Here is a 25,251-nt window from a genome sequence, read left to right as displayed (position 1 = left end):
ATGTACTAGACAGTGGTCACCACCAATGCCAGTCTGTCTGGGTGGGGTGGAGTCCTGGGCATGAGCTTGGCTCAGGGTCACTGGAGGAATCCAGCGTACCTATCAACATCTTGGAACTGCGGGCGATCAGACTCTGGATCATTGGACATATCGACTTCTGGATCCAGTCAGAAAATGCCACGGCGGTGGCCTATGTCAACCACCAGGGAGGAGCAAGGCGCATGTTAGCTGGCCTAGAAGTAGCCGACATTCTATGGTGGACAGAGAGCATTTTGTCCTGGCCATCCCTGCCATTCACGTTCTGGGGGTGGACAACTGGAAGGCAAATTACCTCAGTTTTCAAGTATTGGACCAAGGAGAGTGGTCCCTCCATCAGGAGGTATTTCAACAGATCTGTCTATGCTGGGGATCGCCAGAGGTAGATCAGATGGCATCCCGAATCAACAGGAAAGTGCAGAGGTTTGTGACCAGGTCTCAGGACCTTCTGGCAGATGCCTCAGACTCTCTGGTCGCCTTGTGGGGCCCGTATCCTTTCCTCCCCTCAAGCTTCTGCTGTGGCTGTTTCACAGGATCGAGGCTGAAGGAATTCTGATCATTCTAGTGGCCCTGGACTGGCCTTGTCGTCCCTGGTATGCCGACCTGGTGCATCTGATCGCAGATGCCACCTGGTGGCTGCCTCTCAAGGAGGGTTTGCTATCCCAAGGGCCGATCTTCCACCCTGCTTTACCATCACTAGCTTTAATGGCCTGCCTATTGAAAGCCATGTGTTTGAAGGATAGGGGCTAATCTGCGTCGGAATCATTGATTCCGACGCTGCTCAGAGCTAGAAAGTCTACTTCCAGGAAGGTATATTATCGGACGTGGAAAGCATAATTTCTTGGTGTGAGTCGGGGTTTCACCCACATTCCTTTTCAGTGACTCGGATTTTGACTTTTAATCAGAGCGGCGTTGAAAATAATTAGGACTTGAGTACTGTCAAGGGACAGGTGACGGCCTTGGTGGTTTTTTTTTCAACCCTCCCTGGCTTTGCTTTCCCAGGTGTGCACCTTCATTCAGGGAGTGCAACATAGTTGCATAGTAAGGTTGAATAAAGACACCAGTCTATCCAGTTCAACCTGAGTGAGTGACAATTGTCCCTATCCCTGTACATTGCTCACTCACATCGGTCCCTACCCTTAAGGAGCCCACAATCCAAGGTCCCTATTCATTTACTAGGGCCAATTTTGGACAGAAGCCAATTAACCTACCTGCATGTCTTTGGAATGTGGGAGGAAACCGGAGTACCCACGCAGGCACAGGGAGAATATGCAAACATCAGGCAGGTAGTGTCGTGGTTGGGATTCGAACTAGTGACCCTTTTTACTGCTAGGAGAGAGTGCTAACCACTACACCACTGTGCCACCCCGACATGTGGTTCCACCGGTGCCATCTCCCTTGCCCCCGCGGGATTCTTGTACTTTCGATTCTACAGAAGCCTCAGCTTTTGAAAATAGGCTCTTTGCTTCCTCGGCGACCATTTCTAGATGGATCAGATAGGTGACTCAGGCCTATTCAATCAAGGGTCAGGTTCCTCCCTTTCTGGTGAAGGCGCAATCAACTCGGGTGCTGAGTGACTTCTGGGCCTTCTGTCATCGGGTGTCAGTAACGCAAGTTTGCAAGGTGGCCACCTGGTTGCCGGTGCACACTTTTTCACAAAATTTTACAAGGTGTATGTACTGGCATCTGCGGATGCTTCTCTTTGCTGCAAGGTTCTGCAGGCTGTGGTCTAGGGGTTATTTTTTATTTATTTTTTTCCCTCGTGAAGGGTTTTTTTTTATTTTTATTTTTTTTTTGCTGGTCAGGTGGGCTTCAGGTTGTCTGGTTGGCCTGTTTTTTTTGTTGGCTGCCCCAACAGTTCATTGACAGACACAGCACCTGCCCCTCTATGGAGTTTTAATACTTCTGATACTGCTTGTTCCATAACTGAAGGCCTATAATGGAGAGGGGGGTGTATATCACAGAGGACTGCCCATGGGTTTTGCCAAGTCTTCTTTTTTTTTTTTTTTTTTTTTTATGCCTAGTGTCCTACTGCTGTAGGGGGCGATATAACCCTATGGTTCTGAATAAAGAAGGCTGTGTCTGTCAATGAAATCAGAGAAACGGATTTTATGGCACGTCAAAAATCCTATTTAAAAAAAAAAAGTCCATAGATCTATCCCATAGTTTGTAGACTCTATATTTTTTGCACAAACCAATCAATATACGCTTTTTGGGATTATTTTTTTACCAAAAAATTCTGTAGCAGAATACAAATTGACCTAAATTAATGAACAATAATTTTTTTTTTATTGTATTGGGAATGTTTTATAGCAGTGTGTGTGTGTGTGTGTGTATATGTATATGTGTATGTATATATATATATATATATATATATATATATATATATATATATATATATATATATATATATATATATATATATATATATATATATATAATATATTGTACACACAGTGCCTTGCGACAGTATTCGGCCCCCTTGAACTTTTCAACCTTTTGCCACATTTCAGGCTTCAAACATAAAGATATAAAATGTTTATTTTTTGTGAAGAATCACCAACAAGTGGGACACAGTTGTGAAGTGGAACGAAATCTGTTGGATTTTTGAAACTAATAAAAAAAATGAAAAGTGGGGCGTGCAAAAATTATTCGGCCCCCTTGCGTTAATACTTTGTAGAGCCACCTTTTGCTGCGATTACAGCTGCAAGTCGCTTGGGGTATGTCTCTATCAGTTTTGCACATCGAGAGACTGAAATTCTTGCCCATTCTTCCTTGCAAAACAGCTCGAGCTCAGTGAGGTTGGATGGAGAGCGTTTGTGAACAGCAATTTTCAGCCCTTTCCACAGATTCTCGATTGGATTCAGGTCTCGACTTTGACTTGGCCATTCTAACACCTGGATACGTTTTATTTGTGAACCATTCCTTTGTAGATTTTGCTGTATGTTTGGGATCATTGTCTTGTTGGAAGATAAATCTCCGTCCCAGTTTCAGGTCTTTTGCAGACTCCAACAGGTTTTCATCCAGAATGTATTGGCTGCATCCATCTTCCCCTCAATTTTAACCATCTTCCCTGTCCCTGCTGAAGAAAAGCAGGCCCAAACCATGATGCTGCCACCACCATGTTTGACAGTAGGGATGGTGTGTTGAGGGTGATGAGCTGTGTTGCTTTTACGCCAAACATATCGTTTTGCATTGTGGGCAAAAAAGTTTGATTTTGGTTTCATCTGACCAGAGCACCTTCTTCCACGTGTTTGGTGTGTCTCCCAGGTGGCTTGTGGCAAAGTTTAGATGAGAATTTTTATGGATATCTTTGAGAAATGGCTTTCTTCTTGCCACTCTTCCATAAAGGCCAGATTTGTGCAGTGTACGTCTGATTGTTGTCCTATGGACAGACTCTCCCACCTCAGCTGTAGTTCTCTGCAGTTCATCCAGAGTGATCATGGGCCTCTTGGCTGCATCTCTGATCAGTCTTCTCCTTGTCTGAGCTGAAAGTTTAGAGGGACGGCCAGGTCTTGGTAGATTTGCAGTGGTCTGATACTCCTTCCATTTCAAAATGATCGCTTGCACAGTGCTCCTTGGCATGTTTAAAGCTTGGGAAATCTTTTTGTAACCAAATCCGGATTTAAACTTCTCCACAACAGTATTACGGACCTGCCTGGTGTGTTCCTTGGTCTTCATGATGCTCTCTGCGCTTTCAACAGAACCCTGAGACTATCACAGAGCAGGTGCATTTATACAGAGACTTGATTACACACAGGTGGATTCTATTTATCACCATCAGTCATTTAGGACAACATTGGATCATTCAGAGATCCTCGCTGAACTTCTGGAGTGAGTTTGCTGCACTGAAAGTAAAGGGGCCGAATAATTTTGCACGCACCACTTTTCAGTTTTTTATTTGCTAAAAAAGTTTAAATTATCTAATAGATTTTGTTCCACTTCACAATTGTGTCCCACTTGTTGGTAATTCTTCACAAAAAATTAAAATTTTATATCTTTATGTTTGAAGCCTGAAATGTGGCAAAAGGTTGAAAAGTTCAAGGGGGCCCGAATACTTTCGCAAGGCACTGTGTGTGTATATGTATAATATATATATATATATATATATATATATGTGTGTGTAATATAAATAAATAAATAAAAAAAAAAAATATATATATATATATATATATATATATATATATATATATATATATATATATATATATATATATATATATATATATATATATATATATACATTTTTTATTTTTATTTTTTTCAAATTTGTCAGTCTTTTTTTTGTTTATAGCCCAAAAAATAAAAACTGCAGAGGTGATCAAATACCACGTGAAGAAAGCTCTTTGTGGGGGGAAAAAAAGGACATCAATTTTTATTTTGATACAGTGTTGGATGACCGCGCAATTGTCAGTTAAAGCAACACAGTGCCGTAGCGCAAAAAATGGCCTGGTCAAGGAAGGAGGTAAAACCTTCCGGAGCTGAAGTGGGTAAAGGCTTTTCCTGTTTAAGCAGATAAGTAGAGACCAAACTACACCTTCATAGCTTTCTTCGCTCAAAGCAGCCAAAAGGACAGTCAGATTTGCAGAATTCCCTGAACCAGAGCCCAAAGTTCTGAGCTACTAGCCAGGCCACCAGTTGCCCCACCCAACCCTTACCCTGCCTCGAACCGAATTCCGTCCCTAAGCACGCCCTTGTAAATGATCTTATGAAATGGCACTAATGTTTTATGCAGAATTAAGTTACAAAAATTAAATAACAACTTTAACAATATTAACATAAAGGATAACAGTGGCCATCAGTGCTGCCTTATCAGTGCCCATTATTGCCACCTATTAGTGCCCATAAGTGCAGCATATCAGTGCCGCCTCATTAGTGGCCATAAGTGCAGCAGGGATCACAGAAAGGAATAGTTGGCCAGATCACACAGAGTGGGCACCTCCCACTATAACACATTTTGGAGATGAAATGCTGGGCACTGTCAAAGTCGTCCTGCACTGCCATTTTACCGATGTGCTGTCCATCATAGGAAGTGGGGTTTTGACAGCAGCCAGCATTTCATATCCAAGCTATGTAGCAGTGGGAGATTCCAGCTCTGTGTGATCCGGCTGACTCTCCTCCTGACCGTTTCCTGGCTGATTGCTTGTGGCAGAAACAATGCAGCCTTTTCTACAGGGCATAAAAGTGGGCCAGGGAGGCAATTGCCCCTGGTCTGCTCTTATGCCCTGTAAAAAGGCGCACCACTTCTGCCAGGAAACTGTCGGCCCAGTCTGCTCCACACTCACCCTCAGCTAATTTCCACTCACAAAATGCGAGCCGGTGAGTGGAAATTTTTAGGGATGCCCTAAACCATCTCTTTTATCGGGGTGTGGTCATTCCACTACCTCTGGGAGGACAGATTCAAATGATTATTTTCTAACCTTTCACAGTACCAAATCCAACCGGGTCATTGATCTTATCCTGGACCTAAAATGTATAACAAAAACCTTCACGTACCAAAGTTTTTATATGAAACCCTCAAGGTGAGTTATTACCTCTCTTCCAATCTCAAGGAACATGGATATCCAAGGGAGCCTGAGCCCCTATCAACATGTTGGGGCTCAGAGCAATAAAAATGTCTCTGCACCATTAGACCCACGTTCAGAGAGAATTTCAGGAGCAGACAATTGGAAGGCAGATTGCCTCAGTTATTATGGCGTAGACCAATGGGGATGGGCCCTTCACCCTGACATCTTCAATTCGATATGTCAGAGATTGAACTCCAGGCATGGACACCTTGTTCTTCAGGTTCAGCAACAAGTTTGCTCTTTTTATGACCCCTGTCTGCTTCCACTTGGCTGCTTTCTAAGGGGTCAGACCTGCTCTCTCGAGGACCCTTGTTCCATCCTTCTTTGCAGTCAACTGGCTTTAACAGCTTAAATATTGAAGCCCAGGTCTTTAATTACAAAGAGTTCTCTGAGTCTGTCATTCCCACTGTCAGGACCAGGACCCGGTATTGGCTCTTCTTGCTGAGTTGTCTAAGATGCTGGACAGCTCACGATCTGTTCCTTTGTACTTTTTGCCTTGTCTTTTTTTTTTTTTCTGGTGAACTTCGAATACTTTGATACTCCCGTGAGCTTCTTGATTTAAGCCATGTCTCTGCACTTCCTATTTGATTATTGTGCTCTCTCCAGCCATTATCGTTCTCCCTTCTGTACCTGCAGCTGTCCTTATTTCCATTACCACTCATTAGCAGCCTTTACATAGTTTCTTGACTACACTTGATCCTAACCTGCAAACACTTGTTGTTGACCTTTTGGCTTATTTACTGTTTGTTTCTGCTTGATCTCAGCCTGCTATATCTGCTACTAGACCCTGGCCTGCTAACCTCTCTGGTAGGGTGATCCTGAGGACTGTGATCTGGTACTTAGAGCAAAACCCATCTCCACCGTCAGGTACTCTGGAGACTACCAGTTAGTGCTTAGACCCCGCACATCATGTAAGCATGCGTCACTTACCAGGGTGACTTGCTGCTTTACCTTTTTCTGCTGATTGGTGGAAGTCACTACTGCTATAGCTACTGATCTGAGTCTGACCCCCTACCATGTGACATCCACATTGCAAGAAAAGACACTTACAGAAAGATTGTTTCATACCTGGAAATCCTTCTTTGCCTAGTGTGAACACACACTTCAATCTGTGTCTGGTGTGAGCATTGACAATTCAATTCTGGTGTCCTTTCCTTATCCCTTTTGGGACTTGACCAGAACTTGGCTTTAAGTACTCTTAAGGGAACGGTTCCAGCCAGGTCCACCCTGTGCTTCTTTAAAACCTGCTTCTATCTGCCTTGCATATACAATTTTTTAACCCATCAGGGTACTCTCTTCGGAGGATCTCTCCTGTAAGATGGCCTTCTTGGGGGCTGTTATGTCTCATACATTTCTCAGAGTTGGCAGCCATTTCTTGTAAGAGACTATTCCTCATTCTTCACAAGTACAAAGGTGTCTTGAGCCCAAGACCCTCCTTTCTTCCTAAGGTGATGTCAGTCTTTGACCTCAGTGAAGACCTAGTCCGTCCTTCCTTTCTGCCCTGCTGCAAAGTACCCAAAGGAGATTGCGCTTTGCTGTCTGGATATGGTCACAGCTTTCAGTCTACCTCAAAGCTACAACTATCATCAGGTAGATGGTCTCCATATTTGTTCTATTTTTCGTATCCTCGGGTGGCACAGTTCTGTTGCCTTGTTGCCCACCTTCTTAATTGCTTGGGGATGTCCCAGAGTCTGTGAATATGAAGCCTCTGTCTTATACAAATAAAATTGAGGGATTTTTGACTTGCCTCGTAAATTCTATATCTTTGAGTACAGTACACAGGCTACCTTTGCCTCTGTTTCTGTGCTACCCAGCATTGTTAGCTACAAAACTGAGGACTCGCAGAGTGGGGTAGGGTGATATAAGGGTGGCCCAGAGGGAAGGCTTTGTCGGTGTCCTATCACCTGAAGGTACCAGGCTATAACCCCAGGGTCTATGAATGTCAAGCCTGTGCCCTTATTGCTGTATTCCAAGATATGATGTACTGGACTGTTTTTTTTAAGATCATAATTGTGCAGTTTGTCTATTTAAAAGCCAAATTGCATTGAACTACAATCCTACTTTTAATAGTTTCCATATAGACTTAAATGCATTACTTAAATGCATATGGATCTTACCAGGTTGTAGATTCTCAATCTCATTGGGAATGATCTTTCTTTAGTGCTCACTTTGCGGTGCTGAGTTAATTAAGTTCTACACACTTGTAGGTCAGTGGACTGTCATGTACATGTTTAAGCTGGCTGGATAGCTGTCTGGAACATCACAAATTTACAGCGCTGATTTACAAAAAAAATAAAAAATGAACCACTTATAATTATACCTGAAAATAGTTCTCATGTGTAAATTGTCTCAAAGTTAAATGTCTGTGGCTGATCCTTCATCATCTAATGTTTCTAGATCAGCTGATTAAACAAATGTGAGATTCTGCAGTGGTGTAAAAATACCTTTTTCCTTTTAAACAGCCTTTTTTAATTTAGTGGAGCTGTACTTTTAATCTACCACCAGATGTCTCTCCTAGTATAGTACTTATATGTTAGGATTTGTCAGTCTTGAGATGTTTCTACAAACTGTCTCACACTGTATTATAGTTTTTATTTAAGGTACAAATCGGTAAAAGGCATATCATTGGTCAAAGTTTAAAATCATATTTTTTATAAAAAACTGTCACTTTACGCTTATATTGGATTGTCAAAAATAACTTGTGTTTGGATTGGTATTACAATGCTATTATAAAATGAAAGTTTATGCTGTGACCATAGATCATCTTTCACCACTTAAGGACCGCCCAATGTACATGTACTGCGGCAGGGCGACCTTTAAGCGCAAAATCATGTACCTTTAAAATCGTGATCATAATCTTCAGCTCTGGGGTGTGTATACAACCGGATCAGCGGGTCCGAGGGAAGCAATGTCCACCGGGAACCCGGCGATCGATCGTGGAGAGGCAGAACTGCGATGTAAGCGAGGCAGACCGCCGTTCTGCCAAAGAAGAAAATGGAGATCTTGTAGACATTATAACTTTTGCGCAAGCCAATCAATATATGCTTATTGGGATTTATTTGACCAAAAGTATGTAGCAGAATACATAGTGGCCTAAATATATGAAGACAGTGTTTTTTTTTTTTTTTTTTTTTTTTTTTTTACATTTTTTTTATTTGAGATGTTTTATAGCAGAAAATAAAAAAATAGCTTTTTTTTGTTTTTTTTGCAGAATTGACAGACTTTTTTTGTTTATTACACAAAAAATAAAAACCGTAGTGGTGATCAAATACCACCAAAAGAAAGCTCCATTTGTGGGGAAAAAAGGACATTGGTTTCATTTTGGTACAGCGTCGCACGACCACGCAATTGTCCGTTAAAGCGACACAGTGCTGTAACACAAAAAATGGCTTGGTCAGGAAGGGGGTAAAACCTTCTGGTGCTGAAGTGGTTAAAGACTTTTCCTATTTAAGCAGGTAGGTACTCATTTCACTGTCACACTTGGATACCAAATTGGAGCTCCTTGTAGTAAGGCTGCACATGTTTCTGAGGGCTAGCACTGGAAAAAGATGTGCATGCATTTATGGAACCTATTTTAGGTGACTAGAATTTTTGGCAGTTTTTTGTGTGGTAAACCTCACTCTTGGCTAATCTACTACAGCCACTGTATTTTTTTTTTGTTCAGATCATGACTGCAGAATGGGTTTTTATGTACTCTGATGGTAGGGTCATGACTGCATAGTTGGATTTTGAGTGCTTTGGCTGGTAGACATGACTGATGAGCACTTCTTCCCATGTGCATTTTTTTTTTATAGTGAATAAGGTATCTTTATCAGATTAACTATCAATTTTCTTGTTTCACTACAGGTATTGGCCCAGACAGGAGAGTACAGTGAAGCTATAGCCATCTTAAGGAAAGCACTGAAACTGGAACCTTCAAACAAGGTGTAAATCTTTTTGAAGTATTTGTTCTTTTGTTTATAATGTTTCTGTGTCTATCATGAACAATGTCCAAAAGAGTGATGAGAACAAGACATACTCAACATTTTATATGAAACTTTTTGAACATTTATGGACTGCCCGCCGCAGTTTTGCCTCGGCTGTTTGAATTAGGATATTGTTGTTATGGCAGCAGCTAGCTGCAATAACCCCAATATCCTCTTCTTCAGCGGGTGGTCCGCTGCAAGATAAAAGTGGTCTCTGCAGCAGATTCACTTTTATCGGCGGCGGGAGAGGCCACCCCCCCTGCTGCCGCGCTCCGATGCCCTCCGCTGCCTACCGGAGCCATCGTGTCTCCTCTTAGGTATGGAGATGAGTGAAGGGGAAGATGGCTCCCACCCGTCTCTATACAATTGCTGGGCCGTTTTAAAAAAAAATTTTTTTTTTAAATGACTATTTATTTTTATTGCATTTTAGTGTAATCTTTTTGACCCCAGAGCTCATATTTAAGAGGTCCTGTGATACTTTTTTCGGTTTACAATCCTTGTAATAGGAATAAAAGTGACAAATTTATTTATTTTTTAAAAAGTGTAAAAATAAAAGGTAAAATAAATAAGACTTTTTTTTATTATTTTTTTTAAAACACGCCCTGTCCTGACAAGCGCATACGTGAGTAGCGCCCACATATGAAAATGGTATTAAAACCACACGTGAGTTATTGCCCCGATCGGTAGAGAGAGAGCAATACTTCTAGCCCTAGACCTCCTCTGTAACGTAAAACATGCAACCTGTAGAATTGTTTAAACTTCGCCTATGGAGATTTTTAAGGATAAAAGTTTGTTGCCATTCCATGAGCGGGCGCAATTTTGAAGCGTAACATGTTGGTTATCAATTTACCTGGCGTAACATTATCTTTTACAATATAAAAAAAGTGGGCTAATGTTACTGTTATCTTATTTTTTCCAAAAAATTTGCACGTGTAAGACCGCTGTGCAAATACGGTGTGACTGAGTATTGCAACAACCGCCATTTTATTCTCTAGGGTGTTAGAGAAAAAATGTATAATGTTTGGGGGTTCTAAGTAATTTTCTAGCAAAAAAAAAAAACTTTTTAAATTGTAAACAACAAATCTCAGAGGCTCGGTCCTTAAAGAGGGATTCCGCCCAAAAAAAAAATATTAAAAGCCAGCAGCTATAAATACTACAGCTGCTGACTTTTAATAAATGGACACTCACCTGTCCCGGGTTCCAGCGATGCCGGCAGCCGAGGCCGATCGACCGCTCGGGCCTCGGCTGCTGCCGCCGCCATTCGAGGTGAGGGAATCGGGAAGTAAAGCGAATCGGCTTCACTTCCCGGTTCCCTACTGCGCATGCGCGAGCCGCGCAATAGGAGATCTCCGCGCTGTCACTGGGACCCGTGTGTGTCCCAGCAGACAGCGCGGCAGGGCAGGAAATGGCGTAGACTCCCGTGGGAGTCTATGCCCGGAAGTGGGTGAAAATACCTGTCTTTGACAGGTATCTCCACCCCCCTCCCCCCTGAAAGATGTCAATTGTGACACCGGAGGGGGGGGGGGGGGTTCCGATCAGCGGAGGTTCCACTTTAGGGTGGAATCCCGCTTTAAGTGGTTAAATAAACCCAGTGATGGAAAAGGCTGTTCTTTGCAATCATATTAAATTAACTTTAGTAATTGCAAAGCATATATTGAATAAAAGCTTTTCATATGAACTATTGAAGAACATTTCATTCTTTGTTGGAGGGGTAACATACTGTATATGAATCAATTGCATAGTTTAACCACTTGAGATCCGCGCTATAGCCAAATGACGGCTACAGCGTGGATCTCCTTTTCCGGGACGACGTCAATAGACGTAGTCCCGTGTACGAGCGGCCTGCGTGCCCCCTGAGGGGCGCGTGCGGCGCGCTCTGTGATCGGCGAGTCCATGAGACTCGCCTGATCACCGATCCGTTCAAGGGGTCGATCCCGACCCCTTATCACGTGATCAGCTGTCAGCCAATGACAGCTGATCATGTGATAAGGGGTCGATCCCGACCCCTTATCGCGTGATCAGCTGTCAGCCAATGACAGCTGATCATGTGATATAACGGAGCCGGTAATCGGCTATTATTCCTCCTCGCGCTGACAGCACGAGGAGAAAAAAAGCCGATCACAGCCAGCCCTGCTAGCGCCCACCTGCCCCCTGCCAGTGCCCACCTGCCCCCTGCAGTGCCACACTTATTAAAAGTAAGTGCCACCCAGCAGTGCCCACAGTGCCACCCAGCAGTGCCACCCACAGTGCCCACAATCTGCCTCAAAGGTGCTGCACCCCAGTGCCACATATCCGTGCCCATCAGTGTCATCTACCAGTGCCCAGCAGTGCCACCTATCAGTGCCCATCAGTCCCATCTATCAGTGGTACCTATCAGTGCCCATCCGTGCCTCCCATCCGTGCCATCTTATCTGTGCCCATCTTTGCCCATCGGTGCCGCCTTAACTATGCCTATCAGTGCCCACCAGTGCAGCCCATCAGTGCCCACCAGTGCAGCCCATCAGTGCCCACCAATGCAGCCCATCAGTGCCCACCAGTGCAGCCTATCAGTGCCGCCTAATCAGCGCACTTCAATGAAGGAGAAAAATGACCCGTTTGCAAAATTTTATAACAAACTATTAAAACATGATTTTTTTTTTTTTTGCATCTTTTTTTGTTTGTTTAGCAAAAAATAAAACTCTGAGCTGTAACTAAATACCACCAAAAGAAAGCTCTATTTGTGGGAAAAAAATGATAAAAATTTCATTTGGGTACAGTGTTGTATGCCCGCGCAATTGTCATTCAAAGTGCATCAGCGCTGAAAGCTGAAAATTGGTCTGGGACTGAGGGGGGTTTAAGTGCCCAGTAAGCAAGTGGTTAAGACTCTCACGCATATATAAATATTTTACCATCAACTCTAGCAACAACAAAAAAAAGACACTTTCTGTAGACTGTCCATGCTACAGCCATAGTCTAGCAATAGTATTGGCCAGCAATAAAAAATAAATAAATACTGTATTTCACTATGGGACTTTAACCACTTAAGCCCCGGACCAATTTGCAGCCAAAGGACCAGGCCCCTTTTTGCGATTCAGCACTGCGTCGCTTTAACTGACAATTGCGCGGTCGTGCGACGTGGCTCCCAAACAAAATTGGCGTCCTTTTTTTCCCACAAATAGAGCTTTCTTTTGGTGGTATTTGATCACCTCTGCGTTTTGTTTTTTTTGCGCTATAAACAAAAATAGAGCGGCAATTTTGAAAAAAAATGCCATAATTTTTACTTTTTACTATAATAAATAGCCCCAAAAAATATATATGAAAAAAAAATTTCCCTCAGTTTAGGCCGATACGTATTCTTCTACATATTTTTGGTAAAAAAAAAATCTCAATTAGCGATTATTGATTGGTTTGCACAAAAGTTATAGCGTTTACAAAATAGGGGATCGTTTTATAGCATTTTTGTTAATTTTTTTTTTTTTACTAGTAATGGCGGCGATCAGCGTTTTTTTATTGTTACTGCGACATTATGGCGAACACATCGGACATTTTTGATACATTTTTGGGACCATTGTCAGATATACAGAAATCAATGCTATTTAAATGCATTGATTCCTGTGTAAATGACACTGGCAGTGAAGGAGTTAACCACTAGAGGGCAGTGTAGTGTTATGTATGACGTTGTGTTTTTTTTTTTTTTATTGTAGGGGGGCGTGACCTGGCATGTGACGTCACTGATCGTTCCTTCCCTATAAAAGGGAAGAGACTATCGTGACAGCCACACAGGGAAGCACGGGGAGAGGTTTGTTTACACAGACCTCGCCTCGTTCTTCAGCTCTCTGACCCGATCGCGGGACACCAGTGGCGATTGGGTCCGCTGGTCCCGCGGCCACGGAGCACAGGACCGGGTCGGGAGCGCGCCGGCGGCGGCGCCCTCCCGAACCACAGCTAGGCACTTAACCACTTCCCGACCAGCGCACGACGATGTACGTCGACAGAATGGCACGGGCAGGCATATTGGCGTACAGGTACGTCCAATATTCGATGCCGCCCTGCCATCGGGAGCGCCCCGCCTGCGGTGCGCTCCCGCGCTGGTCGGGACCCCCGTGAGTCCGGTCGCGGGACCCGCGGACTCGATCGCCGCGGGCATCCCCGCAATCGTCTCACGGAGCAGCCGAATGGAGGAAATGCTGTGTAAACAACATTTTTCCATTCTGCCTAGCAACTAGTGACGCTGATCTCTGCTCCATGTGATTGGAGCAGAGATCAGTGTATACTAAATGAAAGCCCAACCCCCCCACAGTCAGTAACACTCCCCTAGGAACACTTAACCCCTACACTGCCACCCACTGGTTAACCCTTTCACTGCCAGTGCCATTTACACAGGAATCACTGCATTTATATAGCAGTGATTACTGTATAAATGACAATGGTCCCAAAAATGTGTCAAAAATGTCCAATGTGTCTGCCATAATGCCGCAGTCACAATAAAAATCGCTGATCACCGCCATTACTAGTAAAAAAAAAAATAATAAAAAATTATTAATAAAAATGCTATAAAACCATCCCTATTTTGTAAACGCTATAACTTTTGCGCAAACCAATCAATAATCGCTTATTGCGATTTTTTTTACCAAAAATATGTAGAAGAATACGTATCGGCCTAAACTGAGGGAAAAAAATGTTGTTTTATATATTTTTGGGGGATATTTATTATAACAAAAAGTAAAAAATAATGCGTTTTTTTCAAAATTGTCGCTCTTTTTGTTTATAGCGCAAAAAATAAAAACCGCAGGGGTGATCAAATACCACCAAAAGAAAGCTCTATTTGTGGGAAAAAAAGGACGTGAATTTTGTTTGGGAGCCACGTCGCACGACCGCGCAATTGTCAGTTAAAGCGACGCAGTGCCGAATCGCAAAAAGGGGTCTGGTCTTTGACCAGCAAATTGGTCCGGTCTGAAAGTGGTTAAAGAATCACGTACATCTATGTGATTGTGCCCAGCCGTGCCATTCTGCCGACGTACATCGGCATGAGTAGGTCCTTAAATGGTTAAAGTGGATGTAAACTCTCACGTATACCCAGTGAAGTGAATAGCCTCAGATGATACAGAGACTAAACAAATCTCTACATAAGTTTTACATGTATATCTGCTGTCTTCCGCTTACTATATTCTTTAGGAAATGCACATAGTTTTAGATTTATTTTTTCCCTGTTCACTACTGGGTGTGGATTCTTGGCATACACTGTTTGACAGCTGATTGGAGCAAAGGCACACACCCCCCACTCCAGGTAGGCAAGGAAGAAATGTGCAGAGCTGTGCTGTGAATAGACCTTCTCTTCTCTAATCTATTTATAGCACCCACCCCAACACTAATTTCAGGCTGGTTTTATCTTGGTTTTCGTAGAACTTGTCAGAAGTTATGCTGATAACAGAAAAATGAAGCAGCAGAAAGACACGGGACTCATGGCTTTGGAGAGAGATAAGAAAACACTACATATATAGGTGCTTAGGTCAAATTTCATGAATCGGGTTTATATCCACTTTAACTTATGGTAATTGCATAGCTAAATATTTCAGTTAAATTAGCGTTTTCTTATCTCTTGATACTGGTTGTATAATATTCAAGGAGAATTGTGCTTTAACCTCCCTGGCGGTATGATTATTTCGGATTTTAGGTGCTAAAAGCGGTACCATTATTTTGCATGAAAATTTGGCATTTTATATTGTAGGTCTGTAATTCTTAGGAATAACTCACTTAAATCTGTCCAAACCAGAGTCTAGCAGACATCCCGGGTATAATAAAGTTTGAAAATGAAATCATAAATTATAATATAATAAATAATTGTACCAAATAATAATATAACCATAATAAAAATGATTCAATAATGTAATCAAATCAAAAACACTGAAATTTGCTCAGTTGCAGAATTGTCACTGTCATTATTTTCAGTATTTGATGACAGATCTCCCCACAAATCACTCGCTCAATTCTGCGAGTGATTCTAATTTATTATCGCTGTTTTCTAGCTGGTCTAAAATCATTTTTGATGTAAAGGGACAGTTTTGGTTGCTATGGACAATCTCCAGTTTCTAGGCATAAAGAACAGTTTTTATTATATAAAACTGCATGCAGGACACTGGGCAGACCACTAGGGACAAAGTGGATGTGAAATAATTACATACAGCAATGTAATCTGTAAGATTACATTATACTGTATGTATACTGTGTGTTTCACTTTTTGAATTTGGCGCCGATCTCCGTCCCCGTGCGTCGCAACGCTCGCAGGGCACAGAGAGCGGCTCCGTGATAGATCGAGCGAGACACGGCTCGCTCGTACAGCGGGGGGGACATCGCTGGATCCAAGGGAGAAGTTAAGTAAGCGTCCTCCTGGATCCAGCAATGCAGTCCCGATCTGGCTCGGGGTTACCGCTTTTGGCATAAAAATTCCACCCCGAGCCAGACTCGGGAATACCGTCAGGGGGGTTAAATCTTTAATGGACAACAAGGAAGCAACTTTTCCACTTATCTGATTTGCAAGAGGCCACTGCCCCCCCCCCCCTTTTTTTTTCTAAGGAGGATAGCTGTCAATGGTATGGTTTCTCATTGTGTGTAACTTAGTTTGTTGTAGATATTATTCAATCAATTAGAGAGAGGTGACTATTAATAACTTTACCGATCTCGTTTTGCATAAAGTACAGCCTTTTCTTTTTCTAGGTTTATTGGACGTTTTTGTTCTTTTTGTCTAGTCACATGAAGAAATTTCTGATACAGTTTTTGAAAAGCAATAAAATATAAGCTTATATAGTACATCAAATAAGACAAGTGTTTTATATTTTATTGATGTTAAAATTAAAATATAGATAACCTCTTATCCTTACCTGCTTTGTGTAATGGATTTGCAATCCTTCTCTTCCTGGGTCCCCCCCCCCCCCGGTGCTCCTGGCTCCTCCTCTTCTCGAAGTCCCCCCATAGCAAGCCGCTTACTATGGGGACACTCGTGCATGCTGCTCCTGAGACTCGCTCTGTGTCGTTAAGGCTGCATTCACACCTGAGCATTTTCAGCTCGTAAAACGCTCATCTCCAAAGTTCAAAAATGCCCAATAAGCAAAATCCCATTCATTAAATGCCACTTTTCACATCTGAGCATTCTGTCACCTGAAGCAAAAGGCTTGAAGCTCAAAAAGGTACATGAGATTCTTTTTTGGCAGATTACAGGCGTTTCTGCTTTTTGCATGGATGACCTTTGGACCTGTACAATATTACGGCAAAAAAGCAAGTCAAAATCGTGGTAAAACATGTGACTCTTCCGCCTGAAAACAATATACTCAATATATTCAGCCTAAGACTTGAAGGTTAAAAGTCTTCAACCTTTAGAACCACTTTAATTTTACAGCTAAAAGTGGTTCTAAAGCCTAAACATTTTTACCTTAATACATTCTTTGCATACCTTAAGGTAAAAAAAAAATTCCAGTACCTGTATTACCCCCCCCCCCCCACCCCCATACTTGCGTATGCCCTCACCCGATCCAGCGCTGTGCCCATCTGTAGCCCCTCTCCCTGTTCTCACAGGCTTTGCTATTGGTTCCTGCTGCTGTCAGTCAAATCCAGTGACTAGGGAGTGGGTCGGTGTTGGAGCTGCTCTGTCTGTGTCTTTGGAGGTGTGCTACCATAGGAAACCATCTTGCAGATTAAGAGGACAAGCCAGGAGCGCCAACTGAGGAACCTAGAAGAGAAGGATCTGGGCTGCTCTGTGGTGAGATTTCTTTTGGTGGTATTTGATTTACCACTGGGCTGCTGCTTCTTTTTTTTTTTTTTTTTCCTGCCCCCATCTTTCAGGACAGCCACAATGAGACCTTGGCCCCTCCCCTTCCTTAGGAAACACTGCGCCAGACAAATTTTCACTTCCCCCTGCTGGACTTCAGAAGTTTGTGTTTCCTCCGGTGTTTTTTTTGGACCTGGCCGTGCAGTCAGCCTTGAAACCCGTGTAAGGGAGGCAGGGGCTCTCCCAGGGACGCGGAGAGGTACATGCCCACTGCATAGTTCACCACCCCATCTTTGCTGAGTGTGGGAAGAAGATACGGGGGCCCGCCATCGCATCCACATGGTTGAGGCAGGGAGGCAGCTCCACTCTCCCTGTATATGGGTGCAGGCCACATTTGAAACCAGGTGTGGCGGGTGACGTTTCCAGCGGAGGGCTGATGCTTCCCTTTGACCAGTGACTTCCGGTTCTGGTTCATGGGGCTGATGGTGGGCCTGGCACAGTCTGGAGAGGAGTCGGGAACGTGGCACAGGCAGCGTGAGGCTCCTCAAACAGCAACCACTAGCATGGTCATGTCTGAAGCGGACGCCCAGACAGCACACAGCAATGCTAGCTCCAGCCATCCTAAGGTAAGAGCATCCTAGGGAAGGGTGCTATGCATCTAGGATTCCCCCCCTCCATGATGGTTCCTGGTAGTAGGGGGCCCTTTGGGTGGTCAGAGGGGGGGAAGGTTAAGATCCTTACTTATAAAAGGGTCTCGTGCACTCCCCATGGTCGTATCCTATATGCAAAGGTGATGTTGTTTATTTTTTTTCTTGCACGTATTTCAGAAAGCTGCTGAAAAGTCAAGATCCTCACATAGCTCTGAGAGAGTGTGACTCTTGTAGGGACACCCTAGGTGATACTTGGACAAAAGTGTTGTGCAAGGCAAGCTAGAAGCTTGCGGTTCACCCATCACACTGGCTTTCTCTCCCCATCACTTCCGGCAATGGCCCTGATGTCATTAAGTGCGCCCGGCTTCTGTGGATTCTACTGCTTCCCTCAGCTTTTCTGGCTCCATCCCCAGCAGCGAACATTGACCTCACTGCCTAAACTTTATCGCTAGCAGTTCGGCACGGCCATTTCCCGTGACCAGCTCCAGCACTCCATACCTATTAACAGAGAGTCCTTCAACGGCTGTGGTTCTCCACCAGGGAGACCATTGGCACCTGACTTCTAGCGTGAAGACAGTGAGTTGTTAATCACTCCTTTTCTGTCAGTTCACTTTCGCTGTAAATCCTTTTCAGGTCATCCATGGTTCAGTCTCCATATACTACCAGCTAGCCACCCAGGGTTCAGTCTCCATATACTACCAGCTAGCCACCCAGATGTTGCTAACCCCTCTCCACCTATTTGCCAGTGTGATACCGTTTTTTTTTTTTTTTTTTTTTTTAACTATTTCCATTTTTGTGCATCTCTGCTTTTTAGTATTATGCAAGGACTGTATAGATGCTTTAGTCAGAGAAAGGGCATCAAAGCAGGAAGCAGGGTTAGTGGTTTCAGTGAAGGAACTTTCACCTTTCAGCCTTGCAAATCTTTAAAGGTTTTCAGCTTCCTACTAATCCCTCACCTGCATCCCAAAGTACAAGCCCTCCACAAGCACAGGGCTCTGCATCTTCCCAACTGGCTGCTACTGCCAAGACAGATGGATCTACTGTGGCCTCCAGAGAGGAGGCTAGGAAAGAGCTGGATAGTGCCACCTCTGGTTCCCAGGGGGAGAGTACCGGGATGGGGAGTCCAGGAAACCCTGAAGATATAAACTGTCCCTGGAAGAGGTAGAGGACATTTTGGGTCCTTTACACCACCCTTGAAATTCAGGCGGACAAGAAACCCCTGACATTCCACGACCAGTTGTACAGGAAGCTGGTTGTTAGGAAATTTGGACAGGGTACAATCCCCAAACCTCGTTAAATTGAATAGGTACGATGCCCAGCGGCTGTGGTGAGGCGACTCATTTTGTGGTATGTATGCGTTCCTTAATCGATCAAGGGTGAATACTGCTGGGCAAGATGTAAGCGCATTGTCTCCCTGGAAGCCCAGGTTCTGAATCTGGGAAGCAACTGTACTATGGACAGTGTATGGGACAGACTGCACCTAAATGAGGGTGCAGATCAGCTGGGAATGAAGATGGCCAAAAAGTTAGAGGGGTTTTTAAACTAAGCAATTGGGGGAGGGTCCAGAGATAGAGATAGTCAGTGTGGAACATATTCCAGAGGGTAATATTGGGGGCATTAGTGGTAGGTTGACCAAAGCACATAAACCCAAGGTAAGGTATAGTAGCAAGTCCTAGTTGAAATCTTGGAACACCCAATACGAGGATAATATGTGACCGGTCTAAACTACGGGGCATGTTTACCAATGCCAGGAGCCTGACAGACAAAATGGGTGAACTAGAGATACTGTTGTATGAGGAGGATTGGAATTTTGTGGGAATTTCAGAGACCTGACAGCTCTCATGATTGGTTGGCAAACATTCAAGGGTATACCCTTTATCGCAAGGATAGAGGGGGTAAAAAAGGGGAGGGGTATGCCTATATATCAAGAATAATGTGACTGTGAGAGATGACATCACTAAGGGAGCTAGGGAGGAGGCGGAATCCTTATGGGTAGAGCTCTTAAGGGATGAAGCTAAGGGGAAAATACTGGGAGTATGCTATAGGCCCCCTAACCCGAGGGAGGAAGGGGAGACAGATCTATCACAATTTGGATTAGCAGCAAGGATGGGAAGTGGTGTTATAATGGGGGATTCTAACTATCCAGACATAGACTGGGCGGAGGGAACTGCGCCAATTTTATGGGTCAAATGGTAGACACACTAACTAGAAATAAAGCGTTACTGGATCTACTGATTACCAACAATACAGACCTGATCATGGATGTGGAAATACAGGGCAATTTAGGTAACTGCGATCACAGGTCAATTGGCTTTAGTATAAATCACACAAATAGGAAACATAAGGGGAATACAAAGACTAAACAAAGGGGAGGGGAAATAAATTACAGGGGAGGTGGGACTTTAAATGCAGCACGTGGAAGCAAAGCAGTAAAACGGCGAATGTAAAGGAGTTTTATTGATACATCAATAACCATATAAAAATACATAGTGATAGTATAATTAAATAAATATAGAATAGTAATACAAAGTAACATACATATAATACCGTATATACTCGAGTATAGGTCGATCCGAATATAAGCCGAGGCCCCTAATTTACCACAAAAAAACTGGGAAAACTTATTGACTCGTGTATAAGCCGAGGGTGAGACATCCCTGTGTCCCGTCCATCCCTGTGTCCATCCCTGTGTCCCGTCCATCCCTGTGTCCATCCCTGTGTCCCGTCCATCCCTGTGTCCATCCCTGTGTCCCGTCCATCCCTGTGTCCATCCCTGTGTCCCGTCCATCCCTGTGTCCCGTCCATCGCTGTGTCCCGTCCATCGCTGTGTCCCGTCCATCGCTGTGTCCCGTCCATCGCTGTGTCCCGTCCATCGCTGTGTCCCGTCCATCGCTGTGTCCCGTCCATCGCTGTGTCCCGTCCATCGCTGTGTCCATCCCTGCCTACCTGTGCCAATCTGCAGCCTCTGTGTGCCATGCCGCACCTCTCCTCCTCGTCTGACAGACGGCGGCCATTCCACTGTTCAAAAGCCGCGCCTCTCTGTCTGTGATAGGCGGAACACTAAATTTCCCAGCAGTCAGTGTTCCGCCTATCACGGACATCCTCTCATCCTCGTCCGTAGTATGAGAATGAGCAGATGTCCGTGATAGGCGGAACACTGACTGCTGGGAAATTGAGTGTTCCACCTATCACAGACAGGGAGGCGCGGCTTTTGAATAGTGGAATGGCCGCCGTCTGTCTACCTGATCTCCGTGACTCGAGTATAAGCTGAGGGGGGCACTTTCAGCCAAAAAAAAGGGGCTGAAAATCTCGGCTTATACTTGAGTATATACGGTAATACATATGATAATAAATTCACTAATTACACTCCAATTTGATGTGTTGATAGTATAAAATAAGCAAAACTATATAAATATAAATAACAATAATCAATTCATATGGTGTAAACAATAAAACATTCCCTCATTCGCCTCAAAAAGACATGGTATATGGCAGTACTTAAGAGGTAATATCCGCAGGACCTATGACCTCACTAAACCAAAGACACTGAATTTCAAAAGAGCCAACTTCCCTAAACTATCAATTGGGATAAAATCTTAGGAACAACGAACACGGAGAGATGGGTTTGCTTTAAGAGCATATTAAATAAGGACATTAGCCAATGCATCCCATTGGGTAATACATTTAAAAGAGACAAAAGTCCTGGATGGCTTAATTTCAATGTATTTAAATTAATGAAGGTGTGTATCTTTCACAGGGTGGTGTCTGTGGATACACTAAAAGGTCAAGATATTCAAATTCCACGTCCTGGTTATCACTTTGAAGGAATAAAATTTTTTGGGAAATTGGGGGTTTGGGAATGAAAATAAAAAATACAAATAGGAGAACCTTCACATAAAAGACCTCAAGGAAAAGTGTGGGTTCAATTGGACTTTTTAGGCATAAAGAACAGTTGTGGAGACAACCGACATGTTCAAAAAAATTCTCTGTCTATTATAAAAAAAAAATATATATATATATATATATTGTGAACAATCAAAATTTTAAAGAAAAAAAAGAAATTTTTCTCCTTATAAATACACATTAAGTCTCATTTGATATCCTATCAAGGTTAATACAATCCAGCCAGAATTTACAAATAAAAACTAACAGTTGTACATATATAAAATAGAGGATATCAAATATATAGCCGAAACTTAAGTATGTTCTGGTGCTCTACATGTTTCGCGTTTATTAGATAACGCTTCTTCAGGAGCTTATAACAATGTTCTACAATATAAAGAGAAAAAAAAAGGAAAAACATGTATACCGTATATACTCGAGTATAGGCCGACCCGAATATAAGCCGAGGCCCCCAATTTACCCCCAAAAAAACTGGCAAACTTATTGACTCGTGTATAAGCCGAGGGTGAGACATGCCTGTCCATCCCTGTGTGTGTGTCCGTCCATCCCTGTGTGTCCGTCCATCCCTGTGTGTCCGTCCATCCATCCCTGTGTGTGTGTGTGTGTCCATCCATCCATCCATCCCTGTGTGTGTGTGTCTCCATCCATCCATCCATCCATCCCTGTGTGTGTGTGTCTCCATCCATCCATCCCTGTGTGTGTGTGTCTCCATCCATCCATCCCTGTGTGTGTGTGTATCCATCCATCCCTGTGTGTGTGTGTGTGTGTGTCTCCATCCATCCATCCGTGTGTGTGTGTGTGTGTGTGTGTGTGTGTGTGTGTCCAGCCTACCTGTGTCCCGAGCCTTTGTCCCGAGCCTCCGTCCCGTGCCTTGCCTCCTTGCCTCCGTCCCGTGCCGTGCCTTGCCTCCGTCCCGTGTCGTGCCTTGCCTTGCCTCCGTCCCGTCCCGTCCCGTGCCGTGCCTTGCCTTGCCTCCGTCCCGTGCCCTCTTCGTCGGCGCCTCGGCGGCCATTGTAAAATTCAAAAGCCGCGCCTCCGCCTTCGCCTGTGATAGGCGGAACACTGAATTTCCCAGCAGCCTGTGTTCCGCCTATCACGGACATCGTATCATCCTCGTCCGTAGTACGAGGATGATACGATGTCCGTGATAGGCGGAACACAGGCTGCTGGGAAATTCAGTGTTCCGCCTATCACAGGCGAAGGCGGAGCCGGAGGCGCGGCTTTTGAATTATAGAATGGCCGCTGTCTGTCTGCTCGACACGCTGATCGAGCGGGCAGACAGCGATGACTCGAGTATAAGCCGAGGGGGGCACTTTCAGCCTCAAAAAAGAGGCTGAAAATCTCGGCTTATACTCGAGTATATACGGTATATATGCAGTACAACACTGAAAACCAAACATAAATTGTATATATCTAAATAAACACTACATATTCAGTTATACCATCTATCAAGGTGCTAAAGTGTTCTATAGGAGGAACACAGTGTGGAAACGAATATAACATTCATATTTTGTATATTCTACTATTTGTATGCATTTACTTACATTTCTTCGTGGGTATGTCCCAGGAGGGGAACAAAGCCACAGAAGGAAACAGGAAGATTGAAAAAATTAGAAAAAGGCAATTTTTCCAAAAAGGTTAAAAATAAAAATGTAGATTTGGGTTGGTGAGACCACTTCGCATTGTGTTGAGCCCTAAGGCTTCAACTGTAAGATTTAGGTAGATATTTGTGATATGTTGTAGCCAAAGGGCGTATAGTGGTAGATAATCTGGTATCCCGTGCACTGTGTAAAAGCATAATAAAAATGTTTTAGAATTATTAGTAGAAGGTGTGTGTAAAGAATTATGTAATATAGTAAAGAGGATTAGCCTAGTTAATTTGATGAAGAGTTCAGTGTTAAAAACTAACATTAAAGGAGAGAAAAAGCCATGATAAGACATACATGGAGGTAGTCAAAAATAGCAGTACTAGTGCTTGCAAGAGTAATAGCAAGTCAGAAAAAATACAAGGCAATTATTAAAAGAAAAAAGGTAAAGTGTGTGCATAAATATAAAGGTCCGTTACCTTTAAGTGAAGTGGTCCCTTCCAACAATTACAGCAAACCAATTTCCCGCAAAGTAAAAAGCGAGGGGGAACATAAGAGGCAGCCTGTTCACCCCTATGGTGCTTATTGTTTACGTTTTTTATGGCCGCTGTGTGTGGACACCAGCCCCAGACACGCGGGGCTGGTGTCCACACACAGCGGCCATAAAAAACTTAAACAATAAGCACCATAGGGGTGAACAGGCTGCCTCTTATGTTCCCCCTCGCTTTTTACTTTGCGGGAAATTGGTTTGCTGTAATTGTTGGAAGGGACCACTTCACTTAAAGGTAACGGACCTTTATATTTATGCACACACTTTACCTTTTTTCTTTTAATAATTGCCTTGTATTTTTTCTGACTTGCTATTACTCTTGCAAGCACTAGTACTGCTATTTTTGACTACCTCCATGTATGTCTTATCATGGCTTTTTCTCTCCTTTAATGTTCGTTTTTTAACACTGAACTCTTCATCAAATTAACTAGGCTAATCCTCTTTACTATATTACATAATTCTTTACACACACCTTCTACTAATAATTCTAAAACATTTTTATTATGCTTTTACACAGTGCACGGGATACCAGATTATCTACCACTATACGCCCTTTGGCTACAACATATCACAAATATCTACCTAAATCTTACAGTTGAAGCCTTAGGGCTCAACACAATGCGAAGTGGTCTCACCAACCCAAATCTACATTTTTATTTTTAACCTTTTTGGAAAAATTGCCTTTTTCTAATTTTTTCAATCTTCCTGTTTCCTTCTGTGGCTTTGTTCCCCTCCTGGGACATACCCACGAAGAAATGTAAGTAAATGCATACGAATAATAGAATATACAAAATATGAATGTTATATTCGTTCCCACACTGTGTTCCTCCTATAGAACACTTTAGCACCTTGATAGATGGTATAACTGAATATGTAGTGTTTATTTAGATATATACAATTTATGTTTGGTTTTCAGTGTTGTACTGCATATATATACATGTTTTTCCTTTTTTTTTCTCTTTATATTGTAGAACATTGCTATAAGCTCCTGAAGAAGCGTTATCTAATAAACGCGAAACATGTAGAGCACCAGAACATACTTAAGTTTCGGCTATATATTTGATATCCTCTATTTTATATATGTACAACTGTTAGTTTTTATTTGTAAATTCTGGCTGGATTGTATTAACCTTGATAGGATATCAAATGAGACTTAATATGTAATTATAAGGAAAAAAATGTCTTGTTTTTCTTTTAAATTTTGATTGTTCACTATATATATATATATATATATATATATATATATATATATA

General features: G+C 43.0%; 1 protein-coding gene across 1 annotated transcript in view; it reads left to right on the top strand.

Moving 5' to 3' along the window:
* The window catches only part of FKBP8 (FKBP prolyl isomerase 8), a 301,240-nt gene that overhangs the window by 241,748 nt on the left and 34,241 nt on the right, over nt 1-25,251 (top strand). The window contains exon 7 of the mRNA XM_077475920.1: nt 9,450-9,527. Within this exon, the coding sequence (XP_077332046.1) occupies nt 9,450-9,527 (78 nt within the window). The remainder of the gene's footprint in view (nt 1-9,449; nt 9,528-25,251) is intronic.

Source organism: Lithobates pipiens, unplaced genomic scaffold (genome assembly GCF_037356315.1).
Source record: "Lithobates pipiens isolate NorthernLeopardFrog02 unplaced genomic scaffold, aLitPip1_a1.2 Scaffold_13, whole genome shotgun sequence".
NCBI lineage: Eukaryota > Metazoa > Chordata > Amphibia > Anura > Ranidae > Lithobates > Lithobates pipiens.
This window is presented reverse-complemented; position numbering and strand designations above follow the sequence as displayed.